At 42.9% G+C, this 26488-nt stretch overlaps 2 protein-coding genes across 8 annotated transcripts in view; one reads left to right on the top strand and one right to left on the bottom strand.

Annotated features, from left to right (window-relative positions):
* LOC109423065 (progestin and adipoQ receptor family member 3) overlaps nucleotides 1-26488 on the bottom strand; it is a 174541-nt gene that overhangs the window by 89378 nt on the left and 58675 nt on the right. The window lies entirely within an intron of this gene.
* LOC134285702 (uncharacterized) lies at nucleotides 18731-20722 on the top strand. The gene has a single exon (XM_062846996.1). It carries the CDS (start codon nucleotides 19543-19545, stop codon nucleotides 20359-20361), a length of 819 nt encoding a protein of 272 aa, XP_062702980.1. The 5' UTR covers nucleotides 18731-19542; the 3' UTR covers nucleotides 20362-20722.

Raw genomic sequence — 26488 nt, 5'->3', positions numbered from 1 at the left:
ATGTGAACTTCCATCGATGCAGTTTTCGTCTGGCAATGGCTCCTTCAGGCAGTACCTGCATCGGTTTGGTCACGCTCTATTTTAATTGTACTATATCGAACTGGTTACTGTTGCGCTGCCTTCACTTTTTACCCTATCATGGTAGAATGATGAGCACGAGGATATTGATGTGTGGCTGTTGGTTGTTCCTGTTTCCAGTCCGATTGGGGTCCATTATGGGTTGCCGTTCGCCGATGTCCAAATATCCGGGTTCATATGAGCCATGGGCTCAGAAGAGGGTCAGTGTCGGCTGCTCTCAGGGGGAAAGAGCAACTGACGAAAGTGCCGGGGCTAGGATCGATCCCATGAACATCTGCTTATGAAGCAAACGTGTAGCCACTATGCCACGGCAGGCAGCAAGGGTTGTAATGAACATATGGAAGCATTGAATTTTCAACATGTTTGAAATCTGAACTGCCCTAATGTACACATCGTCCACATAGTTTACAGCCCACTGTCGCGGCGAAATGATGTTGTCTCACACTGTATCACGCACTGTACCGCTAATAAAATATCAAAGCGCCAATGCTTTGAGGATCCAGATCCAATGACATTGAATTCATTGAGGCAGCTTTAGACAACCGGTTTCCGGCCGTCTACTATTATGGCCATTAACCACCATATGTAATCGATAGTGATCTCATGAACCGTTATAGGTATTCGCTCACGTGACGAACAACATTCGATACCGCAAATGTCAGTGATAATTACAGAGCATGTTCCATAGAATGGTTCTAACTGACCATTCCGAAGTCAATGTTAACTCCTTTCGTGCCATTGCGTTGCATTCAATGCAATGCACGCATGTCATTGAAACCAGATCAAAATTAACGGTCTATATGTAGTTAGCAGCAATGCTGCACTACCCTGAAAATTGGGTGGTTCAACCTGTCTAACCATGGATAACGCCTTTGAATATGCAATTAAATAGCCTGTATGGCAAAATGTCCGAGGTAGTGTGAAAAGCAGAATAGCTAAAGCAGTTGGAGTTGGAGGTAGGTACCTTGACAGGCAAATGACCGATTCATGATCAACTGCCGATTAACCTTAACATCAGGGGCGAAATACGCACTTGATTTGATCGAGTGATATGCACTTCTAATCGCACTGCATGGCCAGGCCATTGCACTTTGTTTATCAGTGATTGCATCTATTTATGCTGTGGTATTTGCATACTCATACGTGTTTTTTACGTTTGCTTATTTTTTTGTTTTGGTTCTGTTTTTATTACACTGCAATTTCTTGGGTTTGTGCTCACGTAAGAACTTTAACTACACCCACGGGACACGATACGAGAACGGACACAACACGTATTGTTCTTACAAACGATTTAAAGGGTTTTTAATTTACCTTTTAAGCCTATAAAAGGTAAATTAAAAACCCTTTAAATCGTTTGTAAGAACAATACGTGTTGTGTCCGTTCTCGTATCGTGTCCCGTGGGTGCTGTTTTTATTAGTTATCTTTTAAGGACGAGGTATTTGGAGTACACAGCACAAGTTTTCTCGAGCACAAATCTAAAAAACCGTGAAACGGATCTGGCTGAGAATGTAATGTTTACTGTGCGAAGGCAAGCATCAAGTTACATTTTCAGCCAGATGACGGTTCTCTAGATTTGTGCTCTAGAAAATTGGAGCTATGTACTCCAAATACCTTGTCCTTAAGGCTGTGAACCGTTTCGCTTGTTCGTTTAACTTTAAGTTGAAATTTGTCATTTTGGTAGTTATTTTGCGTCCGGTTAAAACTAACTCTACTCCCCTACTCCCGAGCAGGGTTAGTCTTGACAGTTCGATAGTTATTTTTTGTTCGCAATTGGCTTCTTAAGCGGTGTTGAGATAGCTCCATATTCTGAATCTGCATGCCAAACTGAGCCGAAATCCAAATTTTCATGAATTTTGGTGCCCGGGAACCTATTTAAAAATCGATTTAAAGTTTGTATGGGAGCGATTTGTCGAATCACCCCTCATCGCATTTTGTACTGGACGGAGCTGTCAAACAGTTGCTAAGCTGTCAAAAGGTGATTCCAAAAAATCTCTTTGTAATTGAATTTAGGTATCAAAATAAAGTTCTAAAAATCTGAAAAAAATCAAACTGACTTAGAAAAAGGTGCTCCTTCGTATAAAATCAAAAAATCAATACATTGTTCTAAATTTAAAAACCCAATTGCTGCGTTACTGTATTTTGTTCCAAATAACTTCTCGCCTGTCAAATTTGAAATGGGTCGCCGTCATGGTTATATTTTCACTTTTCAAAGGCAAATAACTATTGAAGTGTCAAATTTTAACTATGTAGAAGTTAAACGAACATGCGAAATAGTTCACAGCCAAAAATTATCGTGCTTGTTTATAGTAATTCATTTATTAGGACAGGCCGAAGACAACGCTAGAAAAATGGCACTTGCAAAGATACTAAAGATGCCATTAGACTGTTTGCCAAATATTTGCCTTCGAAGCCCGACATTCATCCGAGGTTGCTATGATTCACGTTGTTAGTCATTTGTTGCCTGGCACTTCCTAGAACAAATTTGGCACCCCTAGAATTTTTCATTGACAATCACCTAAACTTTAAAATTTCACAAAATAATTCCAATATTTATTAATGGCACATTTGAACGAAACTTAAGTACACCCGGAATTACTTATATACCTGTTGTATGTTTTGGCGTTTTAGATATTGGTAATGGATTCCTAGGATACAGAGCTCTTACATACTAGAAATTTCTGCAGAGATTGATCCAGAAATTTCTCCAAGGATTTCTTTGGAAATTCTTACTATGATACCTACTTCTCGAAATTCCTGTAGGGATTCCCCTAAAAATTTCTTTTGGGATTCCTTCAGGAATTCCTGGTGGGATTATTCAAGCCAATCTTCCTGGAATCATTTCAGAAGTTCCTCCGGTGATCCTTCCAGGAATTCCTGCACAGCTTTTATTCAGAGATTTTTCCAAAAATGTATCATGGAATTCCTCCAGGAGCTTATATTACCTTTCCTCCTAGTATTGTTCTTCCGGAGGTTCTTCCGGAAATTCATCCAGAAAATGTCTCTGGGATTTTTCCAAAAATCCCTTCGGTGATTCTTCCAGAAACTTCTTCAAGGATTCATCCAAGACTTCTTACAGAGGTTCTCCCAGAAATTTCCCAGGGGATTTTTCCAAAAAAGTCTATTGACCTTCCTCTATGAATTCCAGCTGGAATTCTTCAAGCAATTCCCATTAGGACTCATTCAGAAATACTTCAAGAAATCCTGGCATACTTACTAAGGTGGTTAAAAAAAACGTTTTTGCTCCACAACGCTTTTTCGATTCGTAGCCATATTCTAAGCCTTCTCTCAAAAATTGAGCTGATTTGGTTGAAAATTGAGAGTGCACAAGCCCTTCAAAGTTTGTATGGGAATTACTATGGGAAAAGGAAGTTGTTCATTCAATTAGCATTTTCCTAAGTACCCTAGGGTGATAGTTGACCTTTGGCTACTCTATTACACCGTGTCCAATATGTTCTCATACAAAATCAAATTGAATTCATTTCACATCTGTAATTAGGATTATCAAAGTAAATATATTTATTCAAAGGCAAACTAACACTGATCAAATGCAGCATATGTTTTGGAATTAACTGTCCTTCATCCTTCTCTGCTGATCGCTTATGTGTCGTAAGTCCATTTCAGCTGGCACTCACGCCATTTCTTTGGTGTTTCGTCACATTTTAACGAGCAATATTTTAAAGTTGAAACAAATTAGGTTCCTGTCCTCACCATTGCTAGTAGTAACTATTACCAAAAGAGAAAAAATATGAGACTCAGGATTTGTGGAGTACGAAGCCATTTTATTTTGTACAAAATTAAACGTGAATCCAACAAAAATGTTGTTAGATTTTACTATTGTGGGGCCACCCTATTGTGGCCACCCAGGCTTTATCCTGGGCTTCAGGGTCGTAACACAGGCTCCGAGAGGGAATTGGGGTAAGTGGAACGACTTCCCTTAAAGAAAACTTGGACGTTGTTCAACGTCCAAACAAAGACGAGGTAGAATGATCTAACAAAAACGAGTGAAATCAGGGCTTAGCGTGGTTAAATTAAAAAGGGTATCCAATATTTCTAATTTACATCGTATACTTCTCGTGGCCGAACGGGGTGATACGGCGACGCTGGCATCTGGGACTCCTTGGCGTGAAACCCACATCGTGTTCGTGGTGGGGATCAATCAAACGGCAAATCCGAGGCGCTTCCGTAAGCCAAATGTCCGGTCAAAAAGGTTGCCGGAATACAGCGAGGGGGCTGTGGTCTTCAGGTTCTTGGTCGCAAAATCTTGATCGCGTTACGGTGTTGGTCTTATTCGTCCGTAATCACCATCCAACCGCGCCACACCGTAGCACACTGGCGCTTCCTACGCTGGTTCGTCTTATTGGCACTGTCCTCCGGGGGAGGGCTTTTTCAGTGGTTCGACAGCCGGGCCAAAGCGGACAACGTGGCACTCCGGCAACTTCTTCTCACTTCACAATGGCGGCTACGCTAGTTCTTCTAATTGGCACTGTCTTCACAATGGCGGTTCCGCGGGTTCTTCTTATTGGCACTGTCCTACGGGGAGGATTCTCAGTGGCGGTTCCGCGGGTTCTTCTAAATGGCACTGTCCTACGGGGAGGACTTTTTCAGCGATTCGCCGGCCGGGCCAAAGAGGACAACTTGGCACGCCGGCAACTTCTCCTCACTTCACAATGGCGGTTCACTAAAAAAAATAATCGAAGTGAAAACGCGCACAACATGCACTTTTGATGGTGGTTCACCTAATAGCTGCTCGTTCGATCGTGACCAGCAGTTTTATTTCCTCGATACGATAGCTTCGTCGTCGACGTCGCCGGCTTCGGCAAAACTCGCACGCCGATGATGGTGGTTTGATGTGCGTAACGGATAGAGGGTGCATAGGGATGTCCAGGGATGGGAAACAATCGATGTTTTTTTTTCTTTCAGGTTTTATTCCAATTCGCTTTAAGTTCAATTATTTATAAATCATTTCATTATTCTAGTTTAATTTTAACTTTCCTCCTTTTTTTAAGCCTCGCTATATTAATATTGAAATATAAAAGATCACTACTTAACAATTGAAGAACAATAAAAGAATGTATGTACAAAAATTAAAGAAAATATGTACAAAAATATTATTAAAACAAAGTGTGACCTTTTTGAAAGGTAACATTCGTCCCTCACTCCGAATAAAAAAAAACTTGTTTTTTTTAAGGGAAAGAAGGGGAAATGCATTCGTTTTATGTGGCCCTCCTCTTGTTAAGTGTTAGTTTGATTATGTGGAATGATTTTGTCCATGTAGAGGAACTCTTTCCCACATAATCACATAACACTTAATAATAGAGACTGTCCACCGGGAACTTGTGGCCCTCCTCTTGTTGAATGTTAGTTTGATTATGTGGAATGATTTTGTCCATGTAGAGGAACTCTTTTCCACATAATCACTTAACCCTCAATAATAGAGACTGTCCACTTGGGAATCGTCATGGAAATGTGGCCCTCCTCTTGTTAAGTGTTAGTTTGATTATGTGGAATGATTTTGTCCATGTAGAGGAACTCTTTCCCACATAATCACATAACACTTAATAATAGAGACTGTCCACCGGGAAATGGTGGCCCTCCTCTTGTTGAATGTTAGTTTGATTATGTGGAATGATTTTGTCCATGTAGAGGAACTCTTTTCCACATAATCACTTAACCCTCAATAATAGAGACTGTCCACTCGGGAAAAGTCTTGAAAATGTGGCCCTCCTCTTGTTAAGTGTTAGCTGATTATGTGGAATGATTTTGTCCATGTAGAGGAACTCTTTCCCACATAATCACATAACACTTAATAATAGAGACTGTCCACCAGGAAGGGTCGATTGAGGATTTCAGCGAGGAAGCTCTCTTTGGCTGCTCCGCTATGAGGTCGATGGTTGATTTGTATCGAAATAGTAGGTGAAATTGAAAAACAGCCTTCCAGAAAAATGTTCGTCAGAAAAAAAGCGTCCTTATCCATCCTCTCACCATCAAATCTTCATAAATTCAACTTTTATTTTTAATTGTAATTGTATTTTTTTTTTTTATTGTTACTCTTTTGTAACATTTTTATATATATATATTTATTTTTATTTTTTTAGTTTCTAATTAGGAGAGAAAATAAACTTTCGGAAACCTGCTCTTCCTTTTTTTTTCATCACCGAATACTTTGTTCGGGAACAGAAAGTATACGCACACACTCATACACAGTCATTCCCCCCACCATTCATACATTCACATTCATTCATTCATCTCATTCACACGGTTGTCTGGATCAAAACTGGACACTCCAGGACAACACACAATTCATTCACACGCTAATATTCTTTAAACTAAGATTCTAGGGCACCCTATTACTAAAAAATGTGAGGAGGCCTAGCAACAACGCTCTAGACCCCTCGGTTGGATCATAAAACTATGATCGAAATTCGCCACCTGGGAGGCGTTACGCAAAATGTAAACAATCTCCTTAGTTCGACCCTGTTTTAGGAAGAACAAAGAGAACAAAACAAAATAGAAAAGAAGCAGATGGTGTTGCGAATGAGGCGAAGAGGAGTATAAATAAAAACATAATAGCTCTGACGACATCGACGAACAGGCATGAATGAAAACAGAATGCAGCAGGTGAGTATTCGGTCTATGTTACCGGTCGTGAAGTCCTTTTTTTGGGAATTCGGAGAATCGGCAGGAGGAAAGCGAAGCAGGATCTCTGGTACTTACGTGGGTGTTATCATCCGGGTTTAAGGTGAACAGCTGGCCAGATTCCCAAATTTTTCCCGCTCAAGTCCTCCAATTCGTAGGAAGACGAGCCTATCTTGCCCTTCACTTTGCAGGGAAGATATTGTCGCCCTAACTTGGCGTTATAATGTTCAGCCGCCGAGGACTGTTTCATGTTCCGGCGGTAGACCAGCTGTCCCACCGTAAAAGATTTCGCGAAAGTACGGTTTCGCAAGTTGTACCGGTCCCGAGAGACCTCGTGAGACTTTTCGAGGTTTTTGCGAACGATCTCGTGGATTTGGGCGAACGCCTGCTTGCGCCTTTCCTCCTTTTCTTCCGCAGAAAGTTCCTCGTCGTGTCGAGAAAGACGATGGTCGGATCCCTGTTCCGCTATCTCGTGTCCGTGGGTAATGAAATACGGAGTGAATCCAGTGGAGGAGTGAACGCTGGTGTTGAGCATCAGCTCGATCTCCGGGATCTTGGTGTCCCAGATCCTTTGGTCCTCTTGGACGTAAGTGCGGACGGCCGCGTTTATTGTTCGGTTCACTCGCTCCACGGGGTTCGACTGGGAATGATAGCGGGAGTTCAGCCAGTGTGTGATTTTGAAGTGGTCTAATAGTTCTTTGAACTCCTTCGAAACGAAAGAGCTGCCGTTATCGGTGATAATGGTTTCAGGGACAGAATTCCTATAGAACCACTGATTTTTCAAAATCACACACACGGCTGAACTATCCAGCTTCTTCACCGGGTGAATCATTACCCACTTGGAAAAGTAGTCGCATATTACTAAAATATGCTGATTTCCCTTTCGACTACGTGGCAACGGGCCAACGAAGTCCATAGAAATGATCTGCCATGGTCGGGTCGCGCAACGCATTTTGCCCATCTCGGGGGTAGTTTGGACGTAGGAAGGTTTGACTTCCTTACAGGTTGGGCAAGCCTGTACATACGCCCTTATATCCTTGGCCATTTTGGGCCAATAGTAACGTTGTTGGACACGAGATAGCGTTTTGTCAAACCCCGGGTGAAAGTTATTATCATGTGCGTTTAGTAGCACCCGGGGGACGTCATCAGTTGGAACAAGCTCCTTCCACTCAAATCGAGAGTCAAAGGGTACATTTTTGGCTGTAATGAACTTAAAAAGTTTGCCGTTCTCGACCTTAAAGTCGACAAAGTCGTCTGGGCGCCTGGTGACCTTCTCCATTAAAGAAGAGTACCACGTTGAGGCCGGTGAATCTTGGACTACAGCAATGCTACGCGACAGAGCATCCGGAACCACATTTTCTTTGCCTTTACGGTGTACTACTGTCATGTCGAATTGCTGGAAGTCCAAGCTCCACCGACTGCATCGGGATCCCACCTTCCACTTCGTCTTTAGAATGTGGGTGAGTGCGGAGGAATCCGTCACGAGGGTGAAATGGTAGCCTTCAATGTACCCCCGAAACGCCTCGATTGAGAGAAGAGCGGCGAGAGCTTCCTTCTCAGCTGCGTGATAGTTCTTCTGCGGAGTGGTGAGCTTCCGGGAGAAGTATGAGATAACTCTCTCACCATCTTCCTGCTGCTGAGTTAGAACTCCAGCGACGGCTTCGTCGCTGGCATCCGTTTGGATGACGAATTCCCGAGCAAAATCCGGGCTCCCCAGGATAGGAGTGCTGATAAGCTGCTCCTTGATTTTGCAGAAAGCTCTCTCCGCGGCTTCGTTCCAACCGATGACCTTGGTTTTTGACTTCAGGAGATCCGACAGAGGCCCACAAGTCTCACTAAAGTTTGGGATGAACCGGCGATAATAATTCGCCATCCCAAGGAATCTCCTGAGTTTGGTAATAGTGGTTGGCCTTTCGTATTCGACGATCGGTCGAATCTTATCGGGATTCCCACGAAGGCCTTCTGAGCTCAAGAGATACCCTAGGAAGGGAATTTCCGGCACCCCAAACTGAGACTTCTCCAGGTTTATCATAAGGTTGGCTCCGTTTAATCTGCGCGCAATTTCACGAAGGATCTGTACGTGATGCTCAAATGTCTCCGTTACTACGACGATATCGTCGAGGTAAACGAAGACATAAGGTTCCAGTACACCATGGCCTAGAACTCGGTCCATTAGTCTTGCCAACGTAGCTGGACTATTTACAAGACCAAAAGGCATTCTGGTGTACTGAAACAACCCCTTACCTTGCACGCTAAAGGCCGTATACTTCCTTGAAGACTTCTCCAGCGGAACTTGCAGGAAAGCCTCCGACAAGTCAATCGTTGAAAGGTATTTCGCCTTGGGAAGTTGGCCAAGAATTCGACAGGGGTGCGGCAAGGGGTAAGCATCACGAACAGTTCGTTCATTGATCTTGCGCGCATCCAAACAGAGCCGAACCTTATGAGGCTTGATAACGGGTACACAGTTCAGCGACCAATCAGAATGGCTGGGTTCGATTATGCCAGCGTCGAGTAAACGTTGCAGCTCCACGGACACCAAACCTTGCGTTTTGGGAGACATTACGTAGGGGAACTGCCTGACCGGCGGTTTTTTCCGCCACTCTTCGGCGAGTTCAATCGAATGCTCCGCCAGTGGAGTAGTTGTTAGCCTTCCCGGACGGGCAGGTATGAAAAGGGTTTTGATCTGATCGATTGTCTGCTGTTCTGAAGCAGTCAAAACAGAAGATGAAGGCAACGGAGTCGGGGTAGGGTTTTCTCCCGTATATTCAACCATAGCGCAGCCTACGATTGTGGGTTGAATTTGGAATTTCTTCCAGAAATCCATCCCGCAAACGCAGTTTATTGCCAGATTCGGGATAACTAATGTCGGAACAACCCTAACGGTGCCGTTCCATGAAAAAGGTAAATAAACTTTACCACGGACCTCGAGCGCTTCTCCGCTTGCGGTACGCAAGACGGGTGGATCACGGAGAGGGAATAAGCGCTTAGGTTTAACCATGTTGTACACTGCATCGTTGATCAACGTGAGATTACTCCCGCTGTCAAGTAAGGCAGAAACAGTAATCCCTGAAATGTCAACCGAAATGTATGGACGGTTGTCATTGGCATGTGGATATGAGATGGTGTAGGAAGCAGGCGTTTCCGGATAAAGGTTCTCGGAGGCCACTTCGAAAAATGGAGGGGGATTTACGCTTAGTAGTTTGGGTTCAGCGGGCGGCGGTTTTGGCTCGCTGCTAAGGCGTTTTTTACGCAATATGGACAATTATTTGTCGGATAGCCTCTAAAACCGCAGTTTTCGCACAGGACTCCCCTAGGAAGCCTGCACTGATCCATCCGATGCCCAAATATGCCGCAGTTGAAACAATGGCGGCTGGATAAGGGTTTATGAGATTTGATCATGTCTTCCAAGGTGGTTGGGGCCCTAGCTGGTCCGCGAGAAGTATCGGTTCCGGTTTCGGAACCCTTCCGATTCTGATTGGTCTGTGGTGGAGAGTGGGCCTTCGTATTTCTCAACGATGCTTGTTGATGTGGAGTAGAGGATTTATTGGGCTTATCCTGGGATAAGCATTTCTTCGGTTCCGAGTACTCTACTACGTTAACCGACTTCTCAGGTCCAAAAACCTTGTTGTAGACTGAGAAGTTCACGGCATCGATCTTCTGACCAGCGGACACAAGCGTCGGAAGATCAGCAATAGGGAGGAAATTGAGTTGCTTTTTGTAATCAATCCTCATGTTCTGAAGAAGGATTTGGACTTTCTCGTGTTCCGGCAAGGGAACACTCATTGTCCCGAAAAGCTCCTCCATACCGTGATAGAACTGTAGGAAGGTCTCGTTTCGTGACTGGTGTCGCTGATACACCTTCATTTTGATCAGCGTGTCTAGATCAGGGTGCATGAAAGTCCTCCTGAGCTCTAGAACCAAATGCTGCCAGTTCACCAGACGACCTGTGGCACGCATGGTCATATACCACTGCAATGCTGGCCCTTTGAAAAGGTGGATCGCCGAATCAAATAGTTCAGCTTCCGAAGCATGTTCTGCGACGGCCATGGCGTGAACCATTCCAAGAAATTGGTTTAATTTCAACCCTTGATCTTCGCCATCGTATTTCGTAACTGTCCACTTGGACACAGGCAAAGTATGCCGCGCCGGGTTGCTCAGAGGCAATGAACTCAACGAAGCGAGCGAAGGATGAGCGAATGGGGTTGATATCGGAGCTGAGGTTACAGCCCACGGATTGACCGACGGAGTAGTAAAAGTGGGATTTCCAAGCCATGGATTCCCAGGATGTCCAAGGCTCATAGCCGCGGACCCCGGAACAGGATTCAGTGATGGTACGGTTGAGGCACCAGGGAATCCTAACCATGGGTTGGTGATCGGAGGTTGAAACGGTTGTTGCTGGTTCTGAAGGTAGCTGTGCCACGATGAAGGTGGCTGCGGCTGTGCAGTAGGATGACTTTGCGGTAACGAAAAAGTTACACTTGTAATCGGCCTAGAAGGATTGGCAGCTACTGAAGAGCTCAACCCTTGCGAGGAGCTTGAGAATCCCGGAAAAGGTGTGAGAGAGGAATGAGGAGCAGAAGAAACTTGAAGAACTGGTGGCGCACCCACCAGTGGCTGTGAACTTCCAGTCGGAAGCTCCGTTTCATTGTGCTGAGCTTCTTCTTCCCGTGGTGTTCCCATCCTGGCCATTTTCGCTTCCAACTCATTAATGCGAGCTAGTAAAGAGCGAACACAGTCGCTGCCTTCCAACTGGTTAGCTACTGCAGAAATTCCTGCAGCAGTAGTACTCACTGAAACGTCTGCACCTGGATCCGCATTTCGAAGAGGTGGAACTGCCGAAACATTTTCTGACCGAAACAAGTCGATCAGAGCTTGTTCCTCCAGTCCCTCCTGATTGTGCTGTTCAGATGCAGAGGTTTTAGTGTAGAAATACTGGTCCAACAGATCCACCACATCAACAAGCATTGACTTGAGGAAACTTTCTGTTTCCTCCGAATCCCTAAAGTGCTTTATATAAAGGATAAGCCGGTGACCGAAATGTAGCAATTTTGCTTTGCCCCTTACTCTTGAATTCTTATCGCTCTGCTGCAACCCTGCAAAAAGTTCGTCGAAGTTGCGTCGACAGAACTGTACAACTTCCTCGCCATTCCCCTCTAAAACTACCTCTTCAATAATAGTATCATTCTGCTTCTCAGTTTTCATATGCTCACGTAGCCACCTTCGCCTTCGTGAGTAGGTGGGATCATCCCGAATGACGATCGATCGAATATTGGTTTCGAAGTCCAACTCCTCTGGAGACAAATGGTCCACCCTTAAGCCGTGGTACCACTCCCGAATCTTCTCAACGGCGTGTGCGAATTGTGTTTCAAATGCCTCCGCCATTTCTCAAATGAGAATGTAAAATTAAAAATAAGAAATGAAACCAATAAAATAAACAAAATAAGCTAAACCTACAAAAAAAAAAACAGTACAGCTACTTTTCGCCCAAAAAAAAACGAAGAAGTTGCTTAAATAATAGCTTATTTCTATTAAATTAGGAAAAATACAAAAAAAAATGTTAAAGAAAAAAATAATAAACTAATCCAGCATATATTATGCTAAACTAGACACTAGAAAGTATAAAAATGAAAAAAGAAAAAATATTTACAAAAGACTTTTAAATTAGAGGCACTGTGTATAAAAGGAAGCAAAATTTCACAAATAATTTATTTACCTCTACTAATAGAATAATCCAGTTTTTTGTTGTAAAGAAAAGAAACTAATTTATAAAGACGAATCGAAAGGAAAAGAACGATTCACAGCAGTAGTTCTCATCATCCGAACGATTCCAAAAGAACAAAAGAATTCCTTTTACACAATACTATTTCAATACAAATCAGTTCACCTCTCATAAAAAGAACAAATGGAATAATGGATTCCAATTCCTCCCGGAGCTTCTCTGAAAAGGGTTCCACTTTAAGGTTAAAATGGAAACCTTTTCTTTTTATTTTGCGTTGGGCGCCAATTGTTAGATTTTACTATTGTGGGGCCACCCTATTGTGGCCACCCAGGCTTTATCCTGGGCTTCAGGGTCGTAACACAGGCTCCGAGAGGGAATTGGGGTAAGTGGAACGACTTCCCTTAAAGAAAACTTGGACGTTGTTCAACGTCCAAACAAAGACGAGGTAGAATGATCTAACAAAAACGAGTGAAATCAGGGCTTAGCGTGGTTAAATTAAAAAGGGTATCCAATATTTCTAATTTACATCGTATACTTCTCGTGGCCGAACGGGGTGATACGGCGACGCTGGCATCTGGGACTCCTTGGCGTGAAACCCACATCGTGTTCGTGGTGGGGATCAATCAAACGGCAAATCCGAGGCGCTTCCGTAAGCCAAATGTCCGGTCAAAAAGGTTGCCGGAATACAGCGAGGGGGCTGTGGTCTTCAGGTTCTTGGTCGCAAAATCTTGATCGCGTTACGGTGTTGGTCTTATTCGTCCGTAATCACCATCCAACCGCGCCACACCGTAGCACACTGGCGCTTCCTACGCTGGTTCGTCTTATTGGCACTGTCCTCCGGGGGAGGGCTTTTTCAGTGGTTCGACAGCCGGGCCAAAGCGGACAACGTGGCACTCCGGCAACTTCTTCTCACTTCACAATGGCGGCTACGCTAGTTCTTCTAATTGGCACTGTCTTCACAATGGCGGTTCCGCGGGTTCTTCTTATTGGCACTGTCCTACGGGGAGGATTCTCAGTGGCGGTTCCGCGGGTTCTTCTAAATGGCACTGTCCTACGGGGAGGACTTTTTCAGCGATTCGCCGGCCGGGCCAAAGAGGACAACTTGGCACGCCGGCAACTTCTCCTCACTTCACAATGGCGGTTCACTAAAAAAAATAATCGAAGTGAAAACGCGCACAACATGCACTTTTGATGGTGGTTCACCTAATAGCTGCTCGTTCGATCGTGACCAGCAGTTTTATTTCCTCGATACGATAGCTTCGTCGTCGACGTCGCCGGCTTCGGCAAAACTCGCACGCCGATGATGGTGGTTTGATGTGCGTAACGGATAGAGGGTGCATAGGGATGTCCAGGGATGGGAAACAATCGATGTTTTTTTTTCTTTCAGGTTTTATTCCAATTCGCTTTAAGTTCAATTATTTATAAATCATTTCATTATTCTAGTTTAATTTTAACTTTCCTCCTTTTTTTAAGCCTCGCTATATTAATATTGAAATATAAAAGATCACTACTTAACAATTGAAGAACAATAAAAGAATGTATGTACAAAAATTAAAGAAAATATGTACAAAAATATTATTAAAACAAAGTGTGACCTTTTTGAAAGGTAACAATGTCCATTTACCTGTTTTAATGAGATTTGTTGTGTTAAAGAAGCATGGCTGTATCATATCTGGTTGATTCACAACATTCTCACTTCTAAAACGTACTTGTATCCCTATTGTGGTAAATTGTGTCCAAAATTTACGTTTTATGATGTTTATCTTTAATATAACGAAAATTTTCAAGGAAATCAGCTCAAGTGAAGCTTACTAGCAAATTTCTTACCATATCAACACTAAAATTGTATTGTTTCAGCTTTAGTATATCCATTTGGTACAAAACTGGGGATATAAACTCAAAATTTAACCTTAAGGACTCTATTTAGCTACACTCAAAATAATTTTCTGATAGAATCTAAGTGCAGAAAGCACATAGATTACGAACGAGAGAGAGAAAAATCGTTCTAAGTGCTACTAATGCAAATTAAAAGTTACATTATTATATTTCATTCTTCCTATAATATATTTAGAGTGGGGCAACATAAAAAGCAACCCAGTCAACATAAAATCCAAACATAACAAACCGAATCGAACATGGCGCGCTCAGAAGACACACATTTGGTTGCGGAATATTGAAAAAAAAAACTCTTCCATACGTGGTCTCGTACGTGGTGCTCCGTCGCCCGAGTCGCTTGTTGTTTTTGAAGGTAAGTAGTGCACTTGTTATTCAGTCTTTAAGAACCTTTTCAAACTACGTACATTCCTTTTGTATTTCTATAGAATTGCACTTCATTGTCGCCGCTGCTTCACCGTCACCAAGGACGAACCCGTGGCCGATTTTGGGAGCTGCCGGATCCTAGACCGAATGCAGCTGCGAGAAGGATATACTTTTTGATCGGCTAACAGTTTGGTAGGGCCTAAATTGATCACTTTAGTGTTAAGTTTAACGAATAAAATCAGTTTGATCGTAGACTATGCGAAATTTGGATTTATTTACATTTTGAAGCTAATCCCACGTGTAAATTGTGTTATTATTCGTCATAATGAAAACTATGCACTGAACGATTGGAAATCAACAGCGATACACATACATTCTATCATGATTGAATCGACAAAGACTCAATAGCGCTGCACTTATTTTCCAAGTGTAAAAGCAACTGGTCACAATCTAAGTGCAGAACTTTTCAATTTAATGTGTTTTTTATTCTGAGTGTACCGTAGAATGAACAACTTTTCGGACATTTTTCTTGCGTGCCGGAGCAAACGGATTTCAGAAAAAGGAAGTGTACTGCTAGGCTTATAAAAACAAATAGAAAATAATGTTATTCTAAACCGTATGCTTTATTTAATCAGTATTATGTGGCCCTTCAATACATGCATTCATTTTGAAAATATGAAACACAGATGTGAAATAAAATTATATTTTCTAAATTTGTATTTTGTATGAGAACTTATTGGACACGGTGTAGCTATAACTTTGCCGAATTCCACATTCAAATCGGACGGCTCATTAATTAGTTATTGATTTTTATCCAACTGAAGTAACTTTAACAGTGATCGTACAGCTTCCCAGCAGGCAACTTTGCTGCAAATGGCGCCAAAGATAGCACACATAATCTGAAACTTAAATAATGGCTACTATGTTTCAAAGCAAATTGCAGTGATGCCCATCGAATAGTGTAATCATCATGATCAAAGATTTTTATTCCGGATAAAAAAAGATAACAAATTAATGAGGCGTCCGATTTGAATGTGGTCTTCGGCAAAGTTGTAGCTGATAAAGTAGCCTAGGAGTACCAAGGGACAACTAACACTCTAGGGCACTTGGGGAAATGCTACGGTCAATTGAATGAAAAACGCATTAAATACCTTTTATAACTAAACGTAACACGATCAAATTGAAAATAATAACATTGCATTCTTGAAGCATTACATCACTCTTCAGCAGTCCGCTGTTGTATTTTGAACATTGCATTGGAAAAAAAATCTCGCCTATTCTACACAATTCAGCGTAGTGCTGGTAGCGGTGGCCTATTTCTGAAAAGGTTAGAACTTTTCCTCTACTCGTTTTTTTTCTGGAGCTTACACCTATTTTTTGTTTGTTGATATTCACATCTGATAGTCCTTGACTTGGTTAAAAGCTTTGTAACTGACAGGTTTACGTTGAAAAACAAATTACACATTACAAAACTATCGCAACAAATCATAGCTGAACTCGTTTTGGGACTAACCCAGAATTTTCTTCATGATTTCCTTCAAAATTTTCTCTAGTAGAACACAAATGGAAACCCATCCGAAGATTTTTTGAAAATGTGTACATAATTAACTGGAGTTTTTCCAGTAAATAATCATCCAATTTGTTTTACCTTATTAGCAATCTTGAAATAGCCTGGATCTCTATTCATCTAAGAATAAACCTTCAGTTGTATTGTTCCGAGTACATCCTTACCGGAATTTCTTTAGAAACAGTTTTAAATACTAATCTCAAAACATATTCTTTAGTAGTTTAATGGGCATTTATTGACGTATTCCCGGAAGGATCCTTGGAAAAATTGTTGAAGGTATTCTCGTAAAAGCCTTGACACTATCACTGGAGGAAACCCTCGAGGTGTCCTTGTAAGAATTTCTGAAGGGCATCCCAGCAGATTTATTTTCTTGAAGAACTATTTTCGAAGTATTTTCAAAAAACTCTCAAATGATGGAATTCTTGGAAAAATCCTGGAATTCGTGTTGCATTTTCAACTGAAATTTCGAGAGGAAACCCTGGGAGAATTTCAAAAGAATCTGCTCTGCGTGAATTCCTGGAAAATAAAATTGCCTGGAAAAATATTTGAAAGTGCTTCTAGCATGTAAGTACTAATATGTTTGAAGTAAGTCACAATAACTGTAAAAGAATAACAGGATATATTCCCGAAAGAATAGCAGGACGAATTTATGTAGCAACTCCTTAGATTCCTGAATGAATCTGTGGATGAACTTCTTTCTTTCTCGGAGATAATTGTGAAAGAATTCTTGGAGGACTTCTCTAAACTTATCTTAAGTTATTCCAATATAAATCGCTTTAGGAATTTCCACAGAAAGCCTTCAAGTAATTCAAAAAATCTTCAGGTTCAGGTAATTCTGGACAAATTCTTTGGTTAATCCCTGGAAAAGATGATGAACGGATTTCTCAAATTTCTGCCCCTGCATCAATTTTTGAAAAGATCCAGGATTTGTGAGCATATAACTACAGGTATTCCAGGAGCAATTTCTGAAAAAGAAACTGCTGGAACAATCGCTGAAAGAATTTCTAGACAAGTTCCTAGAGGAATTCCTGCAGGTATGCATGGAGTAAACCGTGTAGGAATCCCTGGAGAAATTTCTGAAGGTATACCTGAAGGAATCCATGGATGAATTCCTAAAGGAATCCTTAGAGCAAATAAAAAGAATCCTCAGAGAAATTTCTGAAGAAATCGCTTGAAGAAATTCCTGAAGGAATGCCCAAAAAATATTCTTGAAAAATCTCTGGATGAATCCGTGGAGGAATTCCTGAAGGAACTCCTGGAGCAATATCTGGAGGAAACGTTGGAGCAATCCCTGGAGTAATTCCAGGTAAAATTTCTGGATGACTTGCTGCAGAATTTTGTGGATGAGTTCCTGGAGCAAACTCTGGGAAACATCCTGAAGGAATTCCTGGATGAATTCCTGGAGGATTATTTAGAAGGATTCTGGGAGGAATCCCTGAAGAAAATAGTGAAGAAACCTAATGGGAAATTCCAGGAGGAATCCTTAGAGAAATTTCCGGAGAAATTCTTTGAAGAATCCCAGGGGAATTCTTGAAAAAATCCCTGAAGGAATTTCTGAAGGAATCTCTGAAGCAACTCCTGGTACCTCAGGAGGAATGCCTAGAGAAACTTTTGAAAAAATCCCTGGCGGAATTCCAGGAGGAATTCCTGGAGAAATATCTAAAGGAATTCTTGGGATACTTCCGAGGAACTATCCCTAGTAGAATTCCTGGAAATTCTGGAGGAATCACTAAAAGAATTCTGGTAAAGTTCCTGAAGAAATTTTTGAAGATATTCCTAGAAAAATTTCTAGAGGAGTTCCTGCAGGAATGCCCGAGTAAGCACTCTGGAGTGTAACCGTTTGGTTACAAATTGTTGATTTTTGTTTTGTATTGTATGTTGTTTGTTGGACCCTTCACGTTTCTTGTGTAAGAACAGTAGGAATACCACAGTAGTGATAGGGTCCCGTACCGCTGTATTTTGTAATATGCTACCAATGATGGAATATGGCTGATAAGCGGTAGACAAAAATGAGTAGAATGACGGAATATGGGAGAAGATATTTGAACGGCCATTGCTGAAAAATAGGCAGAAAAATCAGGCGTCCGTGTGCTGAAGACGTAAATTTTAATAGTGCAGTGATAATTAGTGCAGAACTTAGAATCCCCCCCCCCCCCCTTCCCTTAGCAGATGCTAAGTGGATGATAGGGCAGGTTACCGTTCAGGACCTCTTTTGTTGGACCTTTTAATAGGTTCCTCCGTTCAGCACACGGGTCGGCCCGCGTAGCCGTAAGGCTTCCGCGCCTAACTCGTCAAGGAGTTTTGTCGTCCTTTTCCGGACAGATCCTCAGGCATCTGCCTTAACCGTCAAGGAGGATTTCCCCTCTCGACTGCCCAAGGTGGCCATGCCACGGTCGGTCGATAGCGCCTAAGAGGGAAGACGCCTGCATCCCCCCCCCCCCCCAGCAACGCCCGCTGGTCCGTCGGCTGAATACCGGCCCACAACACCGCTCGCCCCGCCATCCGGCGAGTTTTCCGGCCGCACAGCTCGACAGGAGTCGCTGTGTCGGCCATCGAACCCACCATCAACTCAGCAGCGGTATGTACCGGTACGACCATTTAGCATAGGACACACATAACAAATTTTACACTACAATTATTACACAGAACAACACGCACACGACACAATTAGGAACTTTTAATAAATGCATAAGAAATGTGAAAGTTCCTGTGTTTAGTTTTTGTATCGCGAAAGTGCCCTTGATTACCCAGTAGCTAGCCGACCCTGGGATTGCCGGAGAGTCTCTTGTGTCTTGAGTCGGCCCGGCACTGATAGTTTACCGATAAGTTTCAATTGGCACCCAGCCAAAAGTCCGCGAAAGGTAATCAAGGGACCGAAGTAGCATACAAAAATCTAACGATTTTTGCCGACGGGAGGTGGCAGGGATACGTGCTTGCACGTATGTCTCCACTCATGCACGATCTGCCACTTATGGTGAATAAACTGTGATTAATCGAGGCTTTTGCCTTCAAAAGAGGTCCTGAGGTGTCCTGAGCGCATCACGGACACATTTACAATCGATAGTCGTTTTTTCCGTACTAAAATTCGTTGATGTTGGCAAATTTTGTGTTTCGTGAACCGTTTATGCATTGTCCAAACATAAATCATAATTGAACTTTACTGTTTCTGTCCAATCACAATGACAACACACGCGCACTATTCATTTTAATCTGTTTGTTTTGGTCCAATACTATGTTTTACGATTTCCTTTTACCCATACACAACACACACTGATTCTCATTATGACTCGCAAACGACGAGCAAAGGCTGAAGCCAATTATCATCCAATCAATTGGCAGCCGTCGACGTACGATGCGGACGAGTCGGACTTAGAGGAATGGTTTGAGATGCCTCGTCCGTTGCTCTCGACGCATCCTAACTACCCGCTAGAGGAGTTAGAGCTGGACCTCGAAGAAACTTTGTCGACCATTCGGGAGCAAAGGACTTCGGGAGTGATGATGCCAGCAGACGTCGTCAAAATTAAGCGAATCATTTACCTTTTCATGCGTGACATGAACATCGTCACATGCGATGTAAATTCTCGCTATTTGCCCCCCAGCGCGACTTGCGAATACAGGGCACCGGAATCAGAACCTGAGGAAGAGATCGAGTTGATCATCCCTAGTTCCGATTTCGAAGACTTAGAAATGTCCTTCAGCGAGCCCGAATCTGATTCGGAAGACCTGTTTCAGGTAGAAATGGGAACGAAAAGGAGCCCGATGTCACGCTACTCTTCTGGTTATTTCTCTCCCGATTTTGACACCAGTAAGTCGGTGCTTCAATCTTCCAAAATTCCCCGAGACTTACCTGGTGAAGCTTTCCAATCTTCAAAGCAACAAACTTCGAACCCCGAATCCCTACGAAAGCAGACCCGGTCGTTCAAGATCCGGAAAAAGGCCAACCTAAATCTTCGAGCGGAACCTACGGCCAAAGAACTGTGCAGCGAACCTACTTCGATTTTGGAAATTTACCCTTCTTTGAATATTCCCAGTTCCGGACGCACACCTGGAACCACTCGAAAGGTCTTTTCTTTTAACAAAAAGAAGAACAAATCAGTTTAAATTTTCAGTAAATTTATTTAAGTTTTCTTTCCGGCTCATTTCAACATTTTCCGGCAGTTTTCCATTCATACGGTGAGGTGTGGGAGTATCTGCATTTCCCCAGTCGCCGACGGTAAACACCGCTGGATGGAAGTGATCTGGAAAGAGAGAAAATGAACCACTTTTTAATAATTTTCATACAACCAAGGACTATGGATTGTTAGTCGATGGTGTTAGTTGTTATGAGAATCATTAGCGGTTAGTTCTTGATTAGTCGGACCGACGGATGAAAGACTCCGATTGGTCGTAAAGAAAGGCTAGCTTGCGTGGAAATTAGATCCAACTTACCTTGATTTATTACGGGGATCCATACCAGCCCTGGCAGGATCGGGGGAGAGTTGTGAGGGGTAAGCGAATTCGCCTTCGCCTTCCTCCACCTGTGGAGCGGTTGGGAGGGGATCGCCCATGGATTAAATTGGCCAGAATCTAAAATCAATACCAACCAAATTAGATGGTTTGGTCATTTTATTGTGTACACTTTACTTACCTGATTGCATCTTGCAGAGCCAAGATGATCATCACGGTTGTCCCGGGACCATTATGGGTGTTGCTATCGACCAATCTTCCTCGGGAAGATTGGCACCGAATAGCCCAACAACCCCGAATGAATGAATTTCATTCACCTGAAAAGACGAAAATACATACGAAGATCAGTCTTCGATATGTTTTACTATCGTACGTACTAATTACCAATACATTTATACCGAAAAAGGCCACTTTTCACTTCATCACTTTTCGATAAATCTTCGCAACTGCACAGCATAAAGTAAACATAAATAAAACAGAACAATAGAGATGCTGTGTCAGTGTACTTTGACAGATTCATGACATTTCGCAAACTGTCACTGTTGTGTCAAACAGTTTGCCCGCCGGCGAATCAATCCCGCAAAGGGGTTCGGCCGTGCAGATCGAATGTGATCTATGTGTTGTAAATATTTGTAAATAGGGTTGTAAAATGGTTTTTCGTTGCGCAACGTGTAAATAGAGTTGTCTACCCATAATACGGGATATTTTATAAGATTTTTAAAATGTTGTGTACATATTTATTTTGCATGTTTTAATTTATTTCATTTTTCGATTTTAATTTGTTTATTTGTGCACGTACGAAAGAATTATTTTAGCATGTTTTATTATTTATATTTTTAATTTGTTGTAAAGTTCTATTATGATATCGCGCGATAGTAGTTAGTAAGTTTTAAATTGTTGTTGTTTGTAATTTTGTAAATATTTTGAAATGTTTGTTGTACATCCACGAACCGATGGCGGCCGAAGATGACTTGAGAGAGTGAATTGAAAAAAAAAATGCAAAATCTCTTCGTGCTTTCGCATTTTTTTCATCGGGGTGGTGGATAGTGTAACCGTTTGGTTACAAATTGTTGATTTTTGTTTTGTATTGTATGTTGTTTGTTGGACCCTTCACGTTTCTTGTGTAAGAACAGTAGGAATACCACAGTAGTGATAGGGTCCCGTACCGCTGTATTTTGTAATATGCTACCAATGATGGAATATGGCTGATAAGCGGTAGACAAAAATGAGTAGAATGACGGAATATGGGAGAAGATATTTGAACGGCCATTGCTGAAAAATAGGCAGAAAAATCAGGCGTCCGTGTGCTGAAGACGTAAATTTTAATAGTGCAGTGATAATTAGTGCAGAACTTAGAATCCCCCCCCCCCTTCCCTTAGCAGATGCTAAGTGGATGATAGGGCAGGTTACCGTTCAGGACCTCTTTTGTTGGACCTTTTAATAGGTTCCTCCGTTCAGCACACGGGTCGGCCCGCGTAGCCGTAAGGCTTCCGCGCCTAACTCGTCAAGGAGTTTTGTCGTCCTTTTCCGGACAGATCCTCAGGCATCTGCCTTAACCGTCAAGGAGGATTTCCCCTCTCGACTGCCCAAGGTGGCCATGCCACGGTCGGTCGATAGCGCCTAAGAGGGAAGACGCCTGCATCCCCCCCCCCCCCAGCAACGCCCGCTGGTCCGTCGGCTGAATACCGGCCCACAACACCGCTCGCCCCGCCATCCGGCGAGTTTTCCGGCCGCACAGCTCGACAGGAGTCGCTGTGTCGGCCATCGAACCCACCATCAACTCAGCAGCGGTATGTACCGGTACGACCATTTAGCATAGGACACACATAACAAATTTTACACTACAATTATTACACAGAACAACACGCACACGACACAATTAGGAACTTTTAATAAATGCATAAGAAATGTGAAAGTTCCTGTGTTTAGTTTTTGTATCGCGAAAGTGCCCTTGATTACCCAGTAGCTAGCCGACCCTGGGATTGCCGGAGAGTCTCTTGTGTCTTGAGTCGGCCCGGCACTGATTAGTTGTCGATTAGTTTCAGGAGGAATTTGTGAAACTATACCTGGAGGAATTCCTGGATGAACTCCTGGAGAAATCATTGGAGCAAATATGGGAGGAATCCTTGGAAATTGCTGAAAAAATAGTTTGAAGAATCCCGGGAGGAATTCCTTGACAAATTTCTGGAGGAATCTTTGGAGGAATTTTCGGACGAATTCCTGAAGGAATTTCTAGAGGAATTCTTGGAAAAATTCCTGCAACAATTGCTGGTAAAATCCCTGAAGCAATTCCTAGAGGAATTTCTGGCAGAAATCCTGGAGGAACATCTGGACGAATTCTTGGCGGAATCCCTGGGAAATTCTTGGAGAATCGCTAGAGGAATTCTTGGAGAAATCCCTGAGAGGGAATTATTGAAGGATTTCCTGGAGGTATCCCTAGAGAAATTCCTAGACGGATTTTCAAAGAAATCCCTGGATGAATCCGTGGAGGAAACCCTGGAGGAATTCTTGGAGAAATTCTGGGCAAAACCTGGGAGAAATTCTGATGAATACCTGGAGGATTCCCCAGAGGAATTCTAGGAGGAGTCCCTGGAGAAATATGTGAAGAAACCTTTTGAGAAATTCCGGGAAGAATCTTCAGAGACATTTCTGGGGAAATTTTTTGAAAAATCCATGGGGAATTCTTAGAAAAATCGCTGGAGGAATTTCTGGAGGAATCCGTGAAGCAAATTCTGGAGGTACCTCAGAAGGAATGTCTAGATAAACATCTGAACAAATTCCTGGCGGGATTTCAGGAGGAATTCCTGGAGAAATCCCTAGAGGATTTCTTGTGGTACTTCCGAAGAATTACTGGAGGTATCACTGAATGAAATTCTGGAGAAATCTGTAGAGGAATTCGAGAAGGAACCCCTGGAGAAATTTCAGAAGAATTTCCTAGAAAAATTTCTAGAAGAATTCGCAGAGGAATTTCTGGATGAATTACTGGAGGAAGCATCGGAGGAAATCCTGGAGGAATTTCTGGAATAATCTTTAGGGAAATCCCCAGGGCCGGATCTAATGGGGGGCGGAGGGTGTGGTGCAGGGCCCCGGGCCCCCACATTTTAGGAGCCCCACAAAACATTTTTTTGATTGCAAATATTAACTTTATTTTTCATATTGCTCAAATGGTGTTCGAAAATAAAGAAAAAAAAACTGCTCATCTCTCCGAGGCCCACACATCCGATAGAGCCCGGGCGCCCACAATCCTTAATCCGGGCCTGGGAATCCCTGGGGGAATTCCTGGTGCAATTTCTGGAGGAATCCATGAAATAATTTCTGCAGGAATCTTTGGAGTAATATTTGGAGGAATCCATTTAGGAGTAATTCCTGGATAAACTACTGAAGAAAGCCTTTGAAAAATTTCCGGCGGAATCCCTGGAAAGGATTTTCTTGAAGAATCATTTGAAAACTTTCAGGTAGAATCCCTGGAGGAATCCTTGGTGGAATCTCAAGAGGAATTCCTTGAGGTATCTCTACAGGAATATCTGAGAATCTCTGGAGGAAGTCCTAGAGGAATCCTTGAGAAATCTCCAGAAGAACTCGTGGTGGGATCTCTGCATAAATTTCATGAGGAATCGCTGGAGGAATTTCTGGAGGATTTTCTTCAAGAACCACTGGGGAATCCCTAGATTCCTGGCGGAATTCCTTGAGGTATCTCTAGTGGAACACCTGGAGGAATCTTCGGAGGAATTCTTAGAGGAATCTCTAGCTGAATTTTGTTCTTGTTCCTGGACAAATTCCTGTCGGAATTTTTAGACGAATCCTCAAACGAATTCACAAAGAAATCCTGGAACAATTCCTAAAGGAATTTCTAGAGACATCCTTAAGGTATTCTTTGAGGAACCCCAGTGAGAAATCCAAGGATCAATTTCTGAGGGAATTCCAGGAGTTTCTGGAGAATGTTTTGAAGAAATAGCTGAAATCCTGAGCAAAGAGTAGAGGAACTCTTAGAGGAGTCTTCTAACAAAAAAAAAATGTAAAAACCAGGGCTACCGTTTCCTTGACCCACTAAATAACATTCCCATAGTCGTCAAACCCTTCGTCTCTCCGGAGGGAGCCGGAGAGTGGCTAGTGCACATCGCACCCTCAAGGTAAGCTGCGTTGCCTGCAGCAACGAACATCGATGACTCCCTTTGGGGGTCCACCAAGGTAGCATGCTGACACTTAGCCAGTTTCCCGAGAGATCCTCACCACTACCTCTGTCCTCAGAAGGCAGACAGGATCGACACCGTCCATTTATTACGTAACGCTAAAATATGCGTTTTTCCTGACATGTTCAGAATGGTTATTCAGATGTACCTGGGCAGAGGTGAATTGCCGAAGCAGTGGAAAAGCCAATGACTGGTTCTCCCAAACCCGGGAAGCCACCTGATGACCCGTCGTCGGCATGCAGACCTATCAGCCTTCTGGACACCGCCGGAAAAATGTTGGAATGGATCATTCTGTCGAAGCTGGTCATCTGTACCGAGAAACCCGATGATTTGGCCTCTCGGATAACCAGTTCCACTTCCGGAAGGGTCGATCGACGGTGGACGCTATTATCGACGGAAGGATTTCGATTGAATTGATACACTGATGCAAATGATCACATTTCTTTTCAATAAAACAAGTTTTTATTTTTCAATACCGAGGACACCGAGGAAGGCGAAAGAAGCTACAACGTCACCACGGGGTATCTAAGGGGTCCATCCTGGGCCTGGTATTAGTACCCTTGTGGTATACGGCGAGTCAATAGAGGGAATGGAGCTGACAGCAACATACACGATAGGCTTAGTGGAAGACTGGATGAGGTCGAGACAGCTGATACTCGCGCACAACAAAACGGAGGTAGTAGTGATAAACAACCGAAAGTCTGAACAGCAGGCAGTGGACGCGGTATGTGTGCTAGCGGCCATGATGCCCATATTCCATGGGTGCTTTAAGGCTCAAGCATTCGTCATCATTTTTTCGGTGATACAAAAGCAGTTTTCTCGTTGAAAATCAAAAAAATGATCTCGAAAATGTATTCACTGTATTACATTCCTCACGTGGAATGCAGTGAATCCATTTTCGTTGCAAAACTGTTTGATTTGAACGAAAAAACTGCTTTCAAATATTCGATGATGACGATGATTTCAATGACGAATGGTTCAACGTTAAGTGGTATTTGCGCATATTCGGCTTTTCCGCAAGTCCGGAATGTGTGAACTGTGACGAGACTGCGGAGCATGTGCTCTTTGAATACCCGCGCTTCGTGGAGCAAAGGTCGAGTATGCAGGAGATATGCGGTAGAGATATCACTCCGGACAAAATTGTTAAATTGATGTCTACGGGGACGGACAAGTGGGATTCCGTTACTTCCATGGTCTCAAAATCGTACTTGAACTACAGAGAAAATAACGAGTCGACCAACAGCAAATTGAGTTCGCCACCCCTCCCCTCTCATGAACTAGAGTCCAATGGGTAGTCTATAGTACTAGGGCGCTGTCCATAAACTACGTAGACTCATTTTGGGCCATTTTGGGTCTAACCCCCTCCCCCTCCGTAGACTTTTGTTCATACAAAATTTCCAAAATTTGTATGGAGCGTAGACTTTGCCATGACCCCCCCGTCCCTCTTTAGAGTCTACGTAGTTTATGGACAGGCCCTAGCCAGGACACAATCTTTCAGGGGAGAGAGGACAACTTAAGGCGGTAGCTGGCGGTAGCGCTTACTGTAAGGTACCGTGTATACGGGCCTTGATATATATATTCCTATCCCTTAC

Source organism: Aedes albopictus, chromosome 1 (assembly GCF_035046485.1).
Source record: "Aedes albopictus strain Foshan chromosome 1, AalbF5, whole genome shotgun sequence".
In the NCBI taxonomy this organism is placed as follows: Eukaryota; Metazoa; Arthropoda; class Insecta; order Diptera; family Culicidae; genus Aedes; species Aedes albopictus.
The sequence above is the reverse complement of the archived record's forward strand: the minus strand, read 5'-3'. Positions and strand labels throughout refer to the sequence as shown.

Coding starts and splice junctions, on each gene's coding strand:
- LOC134285702 (XM_062846996.1), top strand. CDS start 19,543: ATGACTCGCAAACGACGAGCAAAGGCTGAAGCCAATTATCATCCAATC.